This window comes from Oncorhynchus mykiss, chromosome 9, assembly GCF_057628025.1.
Source record: "Oncorhynchus mykiss isolate SJ-2025 chromosome 9, ASM5762802v1, whole genome shotgun sequence".
In the NCBI taxonomy this organism is placed as follows: domain Eukaryota; kingdom Metazoa; phylum Chordata; class Actinopteri; order Salmoniformes; family Salmonidae; genus Oncorhynchus; species Oncorhynchus mykiss.
In genome coordinates, this window is record NC_143030.1 from 41,715,971 (window position 1) to 41,729,995 (window position 14,025).

Genomic DNA, 14,025 nt, shown 5'->3' on the forward strand with positions numbered 1-14,025 from the left:
GCTCTTATCTGGCGCATAGCGGAAAATGGGGCAGGTGGGTGGCACGGCTGACGCTCTCAAGCCAGGGAAGGATGCCAGATCTGATGGGAGAGGAGAGGCACGCCAGTGTCGCCAGGGCTGGCCGATGGGCACTGCTGATAATCTCAGGACCTAGTGCCTGTACTCTGTGTAATATACACTAGTGCCACAGCATAAATGCATTACTAATGCAACAATTAACCTGTAACCATAATATATGCATAATGCCTGATTTGCCTAGTTTGCCTATAGTAGAATTTTTCCTCAACTATGATCTGCCTTTCGCAATAAAAAACATTTTTTTTTTTGGGGGGGGGGGGGATCAGCTTTAATATTACAAATAGATTGTGGCTTCTATCAATGTAATTGTCTGCATCATTTCCAACACCCCATATATTTTTAAAATATTTATTCCTTTATTATTTTCCCCTAACCCTACCACCCGTCCCCTAATTGGAGTAAACTAATGGACAACAACACGAGTTTTAATGACTCCAACCTAAGTGTATGTAAACCTCCGACTTCAACTGTATGTAACATTCAATCGGTTGCAAGAATTTTGTATAATCATTTACATAGAAAAACTCTACATTTTGAATCGATGTGCCATGGAATCATTAAAACGAAAATCTCCTCCCAACTATTTAGCAATCTCTACGGCACAGCTGTCAATTATTTGGTCCTTAAATGAAACTGGTATACTTTTTTTATTTATCACAATTTTCTTTAACCAAGCAGTTGTTAACCTTTCCCGTCATCACGCCACAGCAGAGACAGGCCGTTAAGATTCCCCTGCTCTCTCCTTCTGTAATTTTAGCCTCGCCCAGATCCCCAGGGCTGCAGAGACAGGACCACATCAGTACGACAGCCATTATGGCGCTCGTTCAATCAGCCTGATCTGTGCCAGTTCACCACAGGGGTTGAAACTATCAGAGTGGGTGTGATTAGTCCTGCCTGAACACGACAAGCAGAGTTCAACCGCTAGCACGGGAGTCGGGCAAGTCTGGAACTGTAGTCTAGTAGCCACAGGCAGGGTATAAATAAACAATATCTGAATGTATAGCAAATTTGCATGGGTGTGTACATTGCGCAAGTGTCGCCAAGTATAGATAATTGGGAAAGCTTCAATGCTAGTACAGGTACGTGTGCGTACATACGTATCTGTGAAGTCGAAAGTGTGTGTGTGGGTGTGTGTGTGTATCAGCAATTGTGTAGTTGAGCATGTGCAAGTGTAATTTTGTTTACATACATGCACATATAATAGTCAACAATAGGATCTGATCTCATATACCCAAGTCTATACCTATTGTCAAATCCAATCACAAATAATCCCAAAAACATTTGACATCATTTAGCAGACGCTCTTATCCAGAGCAATTTACAGTAGTGAGTGCATACATTTTCATCATGCTGGTCCCCCGTGGGAATTGAACCCACAACCCTGGCAATACAAGCGCCTTGCCCTACAAATCCAGTAATGGGTAGTCAACTAGAATCTAGATCAAATCAAGATAGGATTACAATGTGTCTTTTGTGAATAGAGTCTACACCTGTCCAGAAAATATAATCTTACATGTTTTAATATCAGGTGGCGTATTAGTCTGTATGCAAACTCGCATCTATAGTATGGCAACTGAACCTTTTCTATCTTACCTCTCTCATCTCCTGGGCGATGGAGGCCAGGCGTTCGTTCTCTGACTGGGTGTTGGTGAGGACATTACGGGCCTGGCGGAGCTCCGTCTGCAGCTCCAGGACCCGCTGCTCGTAATAGGCCTCCTTACACACCGCCTCCTGGATCAGAGACTCCTCCCTGCTCTCCCCATCTGCAGCCACCTTCTTATGGTTGGAGTAGGCTTGTCCAAACGCCTGGAGAGAGAGCGAGACAGGAAGGGAGAGAGGTTAGGGTTTGGTAAATGCAGTGGAAAGGCTACTGTGGGCTTGAGAAGAGCACATGCATGTGAACACTATTTCAGAGAGTTCCAGCACGTAGGATTTACTCGGCTGATCTCCTGAGCAACTTTTCCCATTTGGAATTTCATCCATTTTGAAATGAGCCCACTTGTTCAGCGGAGGTTCAGCTGGGGACAGAACCAATTAAACAGAACAGAGAGGAGGAGAGTGCTGTCCCAAAAGCTCTCCCTCCTAAAATAGTATATCCTGGAGCAATAACCCCTCAGTCATAACAGTTTCCACCTGGACGCCATCATCCTCCTCTCACACCTCTATTCCTCCCTCCATCATCCTCCTCTCACACCTCTATTCCCCCCTCCATCATCCTCCTCTAACACCTCTATTCCTCCCTCCATCATCCTCCTCTAACGCCTCTATTCTTCCCCTCCATCATCCTCCTCTCACACCTCTATTCCTCCCTCCATCATCCCCCTCTCTTGCCCATACCGACTCGCTCTTCTCCCCCACCCTCTCCACCCATAGGACGCTAGTCCATACTGCACATGCTCAACCAGAGACCAAGCAGAAGGCAGTTCAAACACTTAGGAACCAATCCGAGTAAAGCAGAAGACAGGCTATAGGAAACCTCCTGGACAAACATAGGTCCCTCTCTGATTATAGAATATAGTCCAATGCTCTTAAGATCATCTATGAGTACAGGCAGATAAAATTAGGAAATCATCCAAATTCCCCAGATTGACAGCAGTTTAGAAAGGGAAGATGTCTCTACTACCACAGGCCAGGGACACACAAGAGTGTGACAGTGAGAGAGGGCTTGTAATTCTCTGATCCATTTTTGTCTCTTTACTGCTATAATGGCCCTTAGTCAATAATGGCGTGTTTCACTTCACTATTAATTGTTCCTCTGTCGGGACTTTGACCCTAATTTCTTAATGAACCATGAGGCAGCCCTATCACAGTGCCTGTTCAGAAATGTCTGGTCACGCAAAGAGACTCTAGGTTTCTCTCTCTCTCTCTCTCTCTCTCAGAATAATCACCATCTGATTACAGATTTAATTTCCAATCCCCAGTGATCCATTTGATGGAGATTTTAATTTCTCATTTTGTCTCTCAGCTGGACTACAATCCCTACGTCTGGATTTACCTGAGACTATCAGACATCTGACCTTGCTTTTATCTCCTCTCACTCTCTCTCTGACCCTGACACACTCTACAGTACACACTATAAAGTACACACTATACAGTACACACTATACAGTACACACTCTACAGTACACATTCTACAGTACACACTCTACAGTACACATGCACGTGACTGTGGCCAGATTAAGTCGTTTTTCTGCGTTTCAACATAATCCCAGTAAATCCTTCCTTTAGAGCAGGGGTATTCAACTGTTACCCTACAAGGTCTGGAGCCCACTGTCCCTGTTTAGAGGGGAAGAATGAAAAAAAAACCAGTTGAGTTTGAGGGCTTTAGAGAATAAAGGAAATCTGCACTTTAAAATGACATTTGTGAAACTGAACTAGTTACAGACGGAGTTCAAATAAAAAATCCTGTGCAGAACTAGTTCAGTGGGTTACAGCCAGGCATGAAAATGACATCATGTCTCGTGCATGATGGACATCTCACGTGATGGGGAAAGATATAGAGATTGCAGGAAAGCAGACAGCATAAACATGATCAGATACACATTCCAGCTGAGAACAACAGTAGGCTTTCACTGGAAGACTGGAATGGCTCTAGAATGGTGGAATGGTTTCTGGCTGTAGCATGGAAAAAAGGAGTCAAGGATCTCAGGCCACCTAGAAAACACCAATCTACACACAGGCTAGCACTGTGGAGCATTGGCCTTGGGATACCATAACGGGTGATAAATGACCAAGCTTGTACTACGTCGACAAACTGTATCCACACGCTTTGAGTGCTATGACACACCACATGGACCTCAAAACGAGCCACCGTCCACCCAAAGCTCAACCCACCAAAACAACCGCATCCCCTCTTTGATTAAATCGTCATTAAGAGCAGGGATTAACCCAATCAGAAAGTAGGGGAATCCTATCACTATAATCTGGATTGTAGGGGGGTTGGACTCTGACCCTATCAATCTAATCTTGGGGGGCACCGAGCCGAAATCCGCTGACCCAAGCCCCTTAATCTCATCCCCTATGCGTGGGGTAACTTTTGGGGGATGGGGAGGGGGGAGCGCAAGCAATCCATAAACTTAATGCGGCACAACTGACACACAGCCAAAATTAAATGCAGCACCATATGTTAACTGTAAGAGGATGTGAGTGAGAATTAGCATATTGCGATATGGCTAATAAAAGAGGAATTCATGATAACATACATACAGTTGACGTCGGAAGTTAACATAGACTTAGGTTGGAGTCCTTAAAACTCGTTTTTCAACCACTCCACAAATTTCTTGTTAACAAACTATAGTTTTGGTAAATATACTTTGTGCATGACACAGATCATTTTTCCAACAATTGTTTACAGACAGATTATTTCACTTATAATTCACTGTATCACAATTCCAGTGGGTCAGAAGTTTACATACACTAAGTTGACTGTGCCTTTAAACAGCTTGTAAAAATCCAGAAAATTATGTCATGGCTTTGGAAGCTTCTGATAGGCTTATTGGCATGGTTTGAGTCAAGTGGAGGTGTAACTGTGGATGTATTTCAATGACTACCTTTGCTTGACATCATGTGAAAATCAAAAGAAACAAGCGAAGACCTCAGAAAAAGAATTGTAAGACCTCCACAAGTCTGGTTCATCCTTGGGAGCAATTTCCAAACTCCTGAAGGTACCACGTTCATCTGTACAAACAATAGTACGTAAGTATAAACACCATGGGACAACGCAGCCATCATACCGCTCAGGAAGGGGAGGCGTTCTGACTCATAGAGATGAACGTACGTTGGTGCGAAAAGTGCAAATCAATCCCAGAACAACAGCAAAGGACCTTGTGAAGATGCAGAAGGAGACAGGTACAAAAGTATCTAAATCCACAGTAAAACGAGTCCTATATCAACATAACCTGAAAGGAAAATTATGTGCAACATCTCAAGACATCAGGAAGTTAAAGCTTGGTCACAAATGGGTCTTCCAAATGGACAATAACCCCAAGCATACTTCCAAAGTTGTGGCAAAATGGCTTAAGGACAACAAAGTCAAGGTATTGGAGTGGCCATCACAAAGCCCTGACCTCAATTCTATAGAAAATGTGTGGCCAAAACTGAAAAAGCCTGTGCGAGCAAGGAGGCCTTAAAACCTGACTCAATTACACCAGCTCTGTCAGGAGGTTTGGGATGAAATTCATCCAACTTAAATAATGTCACCCAAGTTAAATAATTTAAAGGCAATGCTAGCAAATACTAATTGAGTGTATGTAAACTTCTGACCCACTGGGAATGTGATGAAAGAAATAAAAGCTGAAATAAATAATTCTCTCTACTATTATTCTGACATTTCACATTCTTAAAATAAAGTGGTGATCCTAGAGGTGATTTGTTCTTGGATTAATTGTCAGGAATTGTGAAAAGCTGAGTTTAATGTATTTGGCTAAGGTGTATGTAAACTCCGGACTTCAACTATATGTATGTAAGGAAGGTGACAGCTGACTTTAAGAAAATGAATCAGTCGGATATTTGTGGTAACGCAGAAACGAGCTACAAGCTCTAGCATGTTGAAAGGGAATGGGAGAAGACAGAACCCACTGGAGATTTGGCCCTATGAAGCCAACAAGGTCTGATTCCAAATGAGCCCATATATTATGGGATGGATCTAACCAGACTTCCTGCTGGGTTCTGATCCCTATAGGCCCCCCAGGCAGACAGCAAAGCACATCATCACAGTTAGCTTCATCATCATGTGATGTTCTGGGGAGGGGGATGATGTGGTGTCATCTCTGATCTTCCTCTCTCTCTCTGTCTGCTTCTCTCTCTCGCTCTCTCAATTTTTCAATTCAATTCAATTTAAGGGCTTTATTGGCATGGTAAATGTATGTTTATATTGCCAAAGCAAGTGAAATAAATAATAAACAAAAGTGAAATAAACAATAAAATATGAAACATTACACTTCCAAAAATTCCAAAAGAATAAAGATATTTCAAATGTCATATTATGTACAGTATCTATACAGTGTTGTAATGATGTGCAAATAGTTAAAGTACAAAAAGGAAAATAAATACACATAAATATAGGTTATATTTACAATGGTGTTTGTTTTTCACTGGTTGCCCTTTTCTTGTGGCAAGAGATCACAAATCTTGCTGCTGTGATGGCACACTGTGGTATTTCACCCAATAGATATGGGAGTTTACCAAAATTCTTTGTGGGTTTGTGTATTTTTTTGTGGTAATTTTAAATTGAACCTATTTAACTAGGCAAGTCAGTTAAGAACAAATTCGTATTTAAAACGACGACAATGGTATGGTATGACAATATGGTCATACATTTAGGAGGAGGTTCGGAAGTGCAGTTCAGTTTCCACCTAATTTTGTGTTTTGCCAAATTTAATTACACACTTGTTATTTGTGTACATGGATTTTATAATGTCGTTGCACACTCTTGGCATTCTCTCAACTCCTCTGAAGGAGTTCCCACATATGCCAAGAGTTTTCAAAGCTGTCATCAAGGCAAAGGGTGGCTACTTTGAAGAATATCAAATTGAAAATAGATTTGGATTTGTTAAACACTTTTTTGGTTACTACATGTTTCCATATGTGTTATTTCATAGTTGTGATGTCTTCACTATTATTATACAATGTAGAAAATAGTAAAAATAAAGAAAAACCCTTGAATGAGTAGGTGGGTCCACACTTTTGACTGGTGCTGTAGTTTTCCCGGTTGCCAAATGCTAAACAAACAAAATTTCCTTAACAAAATCATGTGCCCATGAAGTCATTATTGGACAAAAAATGCTCACGTTAGATCCATGTATGATTAACATGAAGCATCAGTTGTGTGTCCCAATCTTTATATTACTTTCGCTCTGGTCTTCCAACAACATGCAGGAGGATGCAGCGCAATAGCTGCTCTAACTGCGACGTGAATAGTCTATCCACAGAATAGCCTCCGTCTCCCATAATCTGCATCGGTTGAGCTAATAAATGCTGCTGCTACCCACGGAATGTTTTTTCAGAGATGGCAGGTTATGATGCTGCATGCATTTCATCAAACGACCAATAATAAGGCATGACTGTGTTTGGTTCGGACTGCGTTCTCACCTGCAGCGAACCGCACCACGGTACGAACTGAACCGGACCAAGACCGCCCGTTCTGAGCGAACCATGGTGCATTGTTTAGTGGGCTTCCAATTGAAGATAGTGTTCACACCAGTCAAAACGAACAGAACTAAGGGACTTCTTCGGGATCGGTGTCCCTTCCACGGGACGGTTGAGCTAATGTAGGCTAATGTGATTAGCATGAGGTTGTAGGTAACATTTCCCAGGACATAGACATATCTGATATTGGCAGAAAGCTTAAATTCACTGTCCAATTTACAGTAGCTATTACAGTGAAAGAATACCATGCTATTGTTTGAGGAGAATGCACAATTTTGAACAAATTAGGCATATTTGGGCAGTCTTGATACAACATTTTGAACAGAAATGCAATGGTTCATTGGATCAGTCGAAAACGTTGCTCATATACTGTATATTGCACCTGGGCTGGAATAATACATAATGGCCTTTCTCTTGCATTTCAAAGAAATTTACAACAAAAATACAAAAGAACGGTTGATTTTTGTCTTTGTATTATCTTTTACCAGAACTATTGGGGTAGATTCCCCTACATTCCTTACACATTTCCATGAACTTCAAAGTGTTTCCTTTCAAATGGTCCCAAGAACATGCCTATCCTTGCATCAGGGCCTGAGCCACAGGCAGTTAGATTTGAGTATGTCATTTCAGGCGAAAATATTTAAAAAGGGGTGGATCCTTAAGACACCAGAATGTGTATACCCCTCAGTGTCAGTGTTAAGAACGTGTCCTGATAATAGTTATTCCCCTGTAATCTGACAATACAGACAGCACAGAGTGTTAGGGTTCAAAGGTCACTGATTAGAGGACAAGGCCTATCAGGACTGAAAAGGAGCTAGCGTGTGTGTCAGTCAAATCTGTTATATGATCCTAGACAGCTCCTGGTCAAAGACCACCTGCTTAAAGCTATACATCAGCTCAGAGAGCAGGTTAGAGTAAGATACAAGGGAGGGTCAGGTCAAAGAGTTCAACCTTGTTCTTCTACTCCAACAACCATCATCCCCCATCCAGCCACACACTCACACACCACATTCCTCCAAACCTGTTATCTTCAACCTTAAGAAGCTGAGCCTGTGATGACAAGCTAAACCCCAGCCGCATGAGATATTCTATTTTCCCCCTCGTGTTCCGATGCGAGAGAAGCAGGCGTCTTGTTAGAGGGGTTTGAGCAGGGCCAACCCTGTGGGTGAACGAGGGGAGAGATCCTCCAGAGATCTAGCAAGATCTTCCGAAGCAGAAGATCAAACGAGCAGAAGATAAGCCCAATCTTCTCCGTTCTCTGCTTCTTGGTATGTGTGTGTGTGTGTGTGTGTGTGTGCGCGCGTGTGTGTGTGTGTGTGTGTGCGTGCGTGCGTACACTACTGCGGTCCACTGAGAAAGGCCTATGGTGAACTAATCGATGCCAGATAGTTTTTTTTTAACATACATAGCCTCAGGACCAAACCCTATTAAGAGCCCATTCTATCATGATCAATCCCATTTGGATTTTGATCCGCTTCCTCCAACCTCTGACCTTGTGATAATCTGACCCCTTAAACTCCATTTTAACCCCACACTGCATTCCCCCCATTTACCATCACAAACAAACAGAAAACAAAATGGCCCTGGATGAAAAACAGTGGGAGAGAGAGAGAAGAAAAAGACAGAGAAAGGCAGAGAAAATGCCAAAGTCTTTGTTTGGAACCAGACAGTAGAGCGCTAGACTTTTCGTAATGTCATACGACACACAGTGAGGTAGCTAATGACCAGAGAGAGGAGTTATCTGGCCCCTGCATTGCAATCTTGAATTGGAAGGGATGGATGTCAGTAGCATACAGATATAGAGAGTAGCCAGTCAGCACACACAACACAAACACACTGCAGTACTGCAGGAAATAACACAGACATTGCATGGGCGTCACAAGCTCAACAACAAACTAAAGACTGTTCAATGTGATAGTATCTCTGTGCCAGATTCTGATAGCTAAAAGAATGGTACGCACCCTGGCTGTTTCAGATAGGACAGGATTGGGCACGCTCACTGGGCAATACCACACTGGCAGGGCGCACAACACACCCACAAGGGCGCCACCACCACCCGCATTACAGCCCAGAAACGTGAGAGAGATAGCAGAGACCTTTGGATCAGCACCACACAGTTTTAAAGAAAAACATACTATGAACTTCAACTAGGTCTACAATGACTATGGAAACAAAAACACTGACTCACAGTTAAACATTTCTTTCAACCACAAGACTCTCTGTAGATGATACAGTTACCAACACTGAAACATTCAAACTCACACGACACTCCCAGCTCTGGCATGCAGAAGCAGTTGTGTCATACTATCAGAGAGGCCTGTAATGGTTACTCAGACAGGCAGTCACACAGCTGATGATAATCAGTACCTTGACCCTGCATGCCTATGCAGTGCCTCAGCTCAGTGACGACTGTTGAGTGTTGAAGGTCGTCCGAGCAGGGGAGGTTACAAAAAAATAAAAGAACACTCAACGGTTATTCCTGACTTCTGAATCGCACCACACATGGCGCGAGAGAGCCTCCTGCAGTAAAACAGAACAATTCTCCCTCCCTCTCTCTCCCCCTCTCATTCACGGGCCACTGCACAGACAGTGCAGTTTTATTCTCTACCTCTCACAGAGCTCTACCTCTCACAGTGCAGTTTCTATATTTAGCGGCCATCATCAAATGCTCACAATTATGGATATCTCCCAGTGTGCTCTTCATAACGTGGACACACGGACACGGCCGGACAGACACACACTGACCTAGCACTGGAGGCTCTCTCTCACATCCACTTACTCCCTCTAACCGCATCTGAGGACATTTCGATTTCTAAACGCTGACCCAGCGTTTTCCCTTATCTACATCTACATAGCCTTGGTCAGGAATGTCAAGCCCTTCACGTGTGTTTGTGTGCCTCTGCTAATAATTTACCTAGAGGACAGTGGCACTGGCGGTTGATGTGCCACAGTGATCTCAAAGCCAATGACAGAGTGTAAATGAGTGACGGAGAGCTAATTACCACCCCTCACTGAATGAGCCTCTTCAGCTCTTCTACAGAGAGAGAGAGAGAGAGAGAGAGATGTGAAAAGTGGATTCCTCACATCAGTTTTCTTTCCCTATAGTTCAAACCTCATCTCCCTAATCACGGAACACCTACAGTAGGCTCTCATCATGTCACACATGAAAATGTGATCTGGGCTATGTTACCGTGAGAAATGGGCCTTGTTCTACATGCAGAATCATCAGATAGAACCCAAGTAACATACTGTATTTTCCCTCCAACTCTCAGCAGATCCAGGCATGAGTCATCTAACAGGAGATAAAAGGTGACGATCTGATTAACGACTAGGCCCTTCACTACACTGGAACTATTTCAGAATGAGAATCATAATTTCAGAGAGCGAAGAGAGGGAGGGAAGGAACAGAGAAGCAAGGGGGATAAAAAAATATATTTAAAAAGAAAGAGGTGGGGGGAGAGGGAAGAGAGGAAGGGAAGAATAAAGTTAGGGAAACGGAGGTAAAGACATTAGCTTTGGTCTAGCAGAAAGCCATATTGATTATCTGCACAGAACAGAGCCACTGGACTTTTCACACACACACACACACACACACACACACAAGCTATTGCGTATTTTCCTTTTTCCTATTTGCCCTCCAGTCAGGTGTACTGCAGCACCTGGTACCCCATGCCTCCAGAGAGAGGATAGTGTTCAGACTTCTCACTGCTGCTGAGGTTCAGCACACACACTGAAGGGAAGGAATACTACACCAAAGAGCCTAGGGAGCAGTGTGTGAGAGGTTAGACAACTCGCAAACACACACAAAACTAAACTCACAGGCACACAATAGGAAAATAGCTCGGCAGAATAAGGTTTTTTTTCTGGTTGGGGATCAGAGTGTTTTTGTGTTTTCCTCTGCTCAGCATGAGACTAAACTTTTGAAAGACTTGAGGGCTTGAATCTAAACTTCAACCCCTAAGAAACAACTACTAGGCCCGAGAGAGTGTACAGCTCCAGGGCAGGAGGGTAATGCTAGATGGAGAACGCCAGAGGCAGAGAGAGAGGTTGCAGAAATGAGAACCCCCTAACACACACACACCCACACACCTCTCTGCAAAGTCTCTGCGCTAGAATGCCCTGCTATTCCGACTTAGGAGGCCCTTTACACGGCTGACAGAAAAACAGCCTACAGTGTATATCTATGATGCAAAGGAGGCTGCTGAGGGGAGGACAGCTCATAATAATGGCTGGAACGGAGCGAATGGAATGGTATTAAACACCAGGAAACCATGTGTTGGATGTATTTGATACCATTCCACTCCAACACCATCATTAAGTTTGCCTGATGACACAACAGTGGTAGGCCTGATCACCGACAACGACGAGACAGCCTATAGGGAGGAGGTCAGAGACCTGGCCGTGGGGTGCCAGGACAACAACCTCTCCCTCAACATTCTCAAGACAAAGGAAATGACTGTGGACTACAGGAAAAGGAGGACCGAATGGTGAACGGAGCTGTAGTGGAGCAGGGGCTGTAGTGGAGCAGGTTCAGAGCTTCAAGATCCTTGGTGTCCACATCTCCAACCAACTAACATGTTCCAAGCTTACCAAGACAGTCGTGAAGAGGGCACAACAAAACCTATTCCCCCTCGGGAGACTGAAAGATTTAGCATGGGTCCTCAGATCCTCAAAAGGTTCTACAGCTGCACTATCGAGAGCATCCTAACTGGTTGCATCACTGCCTGGTATGGCAACTGCTCGGCCTCCGACTGCAAGGCATACAGAGGGTAGTGCATACGGCCCAGTACATCACTGGGGCCAAGCTTCCTGCCATCCAGGACCTCTATACCAGGTGGTGTCAGAGGAAGACCCTAAAAATTGCCAAAGACTCCAGCCACCCTAGTCATAGACTGTTCTCTCTGCTACCGCACGGCAAGCGGTACCGGAGCGTCTAGGTCCAAGAGGCTTCTAAACAGCTTCTACCCCCAAGCCATAAGACTCCTGAACATCTAATCAAATGGCTACCCAGACTATTTGCTGCTGTTACTCTCTGTTTATTATCTATGCATAGTCACTTTAATAACTCTACATACATATTACCTCAATTACCTCGACTAACCAGTGACTCTGTACCGGTACCCGCTGTATATAGCCTCGCTATTGTTATTTTACTGCTGCTCATTAATTACTTTTATTTCTATTTTTTTGTTGGTATTTTTCCTAAAACTGCATTGTTGGTTAAGGGCTTGTAAGTAAGCATTTCACTGTAAGGTTGTACCTGTACCAGTAGCTGTTGTAGAATTTAGGTAGCCTTGTTCTCAAATTTGCCCCAGCTACAATAAATTCTGCCTCAGGATATATGGTTTCCAGTTTGCATATAGTCCAGTGATGATTACACCATGAGTCGTTAATCATCAAGCATACACCCCCGCCCTTCCTCTTCCCAGAGTGGTGTTGATCTCTGTCGGTTCGATGCATGGAGAAGCCTGGTGGCTGAACCGATTTCGACAACATATCCCGAGAGAGCCATGTTTCCGTGAAAGAGAGAATTTTACAATCTCTGATGTCTCTCTGGAATTTTGTCTACCTTGTTGTCAAGAGACTGGACATTGGCTAGTAGTATACTCGAGAGCGGTGGGCAATGTGCACGTCTACGGAGCCTGACCAGGTGGCCGCTTCGTCTGCCCCTTCTGCGGAGCTGTTGTTTTGTGTCGACTACATGAATTAGATCCATTGTCCTGGGTGGTGGTTCGAACAGAGGATCCGCTTCGGGAAAGTCGTATTCCTGGTCGTAATTTTGATAAGTTAACGTTGCTCTTATATCCAATAGTTCTTCAATAGTTCTAACACATAAAAAAAAACAGAACTGCATAGTTTCCTAAGAGCTCAAAGCGAGGCAACCATCTCTGTCGGCGCCATCAAATTACAACCAACTAATTGCAGCATTACCGCAAAAATGTTTTATAGTGTTATCAACACTATAAAACAGTTTTGCGGTAATGCTGCAATTAGTTGGCTGTAATTTTGGGTAGAGCAGACAATTCCATATATGTTTGTTAGCTGTATGTGTGACATACTGTAACTCCACCAGTCCTATTTATGATATAATTTACAAATATTATAAATTTTTTAAACATTGAATTGAAAAATAACGTTTTTTTTTATCAATTAGTATATTTGAGTTTAACCACAAAAATCTGAAATTGCAACCAACTTTCTATGACTTGTTATAAAAATAGTGATATTTTGGAGATTATTTCATTTTCAAATAACCAAAAGTGAGAGATTAATGTGAATTAATGTGGCATGTAAGGCATTGTTAGTTTGCCGAAGCACATGTGACAAATAACATTTGATTTGATTTGATTCCACTCCAGCCATTACCACGAGCCAGTCCTCCCAAATTAAGGTGCCACCAACGTGCTGTGATGTCTCCTCTCATCACTGGGAATAGACTTCTGTGGCTATCAGACTATCCACTTCAATCTGATTAGTGCCATCGTCAGATGGGTTTGAAGAGAATCATAGGGCTTCCTTTTTTATTCCTTGAATATACTCCTAGTAGCTGTGTTAGCTATCACGTCAGCTGTGTTATCTATCACGTCAACTGTGTTAGCTATCACGTCAGCTGTGTTAGCTATCACGTCAGCTGTGTTAGCTATCACGTCAGCTGTGTTAGCTATCATGCAATCTTCATCTTCATTTTAAACCCTTATTTTACCAGGTTAGTAGGCTGTGAACAACACATTCTATTTTACAAATCTCCAACACAAGAAGAAATGTTGAATGTATAATTTGAAAGTTTACTGAAACACCTGT

At 43.1% G+C, this 14,025-nt stretch overlaps 1 protein-coding gene across 6 annotated transcripts in view; it reads right to left on the minus strand.

Annotated features, from left to right (window-relative positions):
* The window catches only part of LOC110531982 (protein bicaudal D homolog 2), a 73,944-nt gene that overhangs the window by 34,961 nt on the left and 24,958 nt on the right, over positions 1–14,025 (minus strand). For all 6 annotated transcript variants that reach the window (XM_036987905.2, XM_036987907.2, XM_090184214.1 and 3 more), the window contains exon 2: positions 1,672–1,884. In XM_036987905.2, the coding sequence (XP_036843800.2) occupies positions 1,672–1,884 (213 nt within the window). The remainder of the gene's footprint in view (positions 1–1,671; positions 1,885–14,025) is intronic.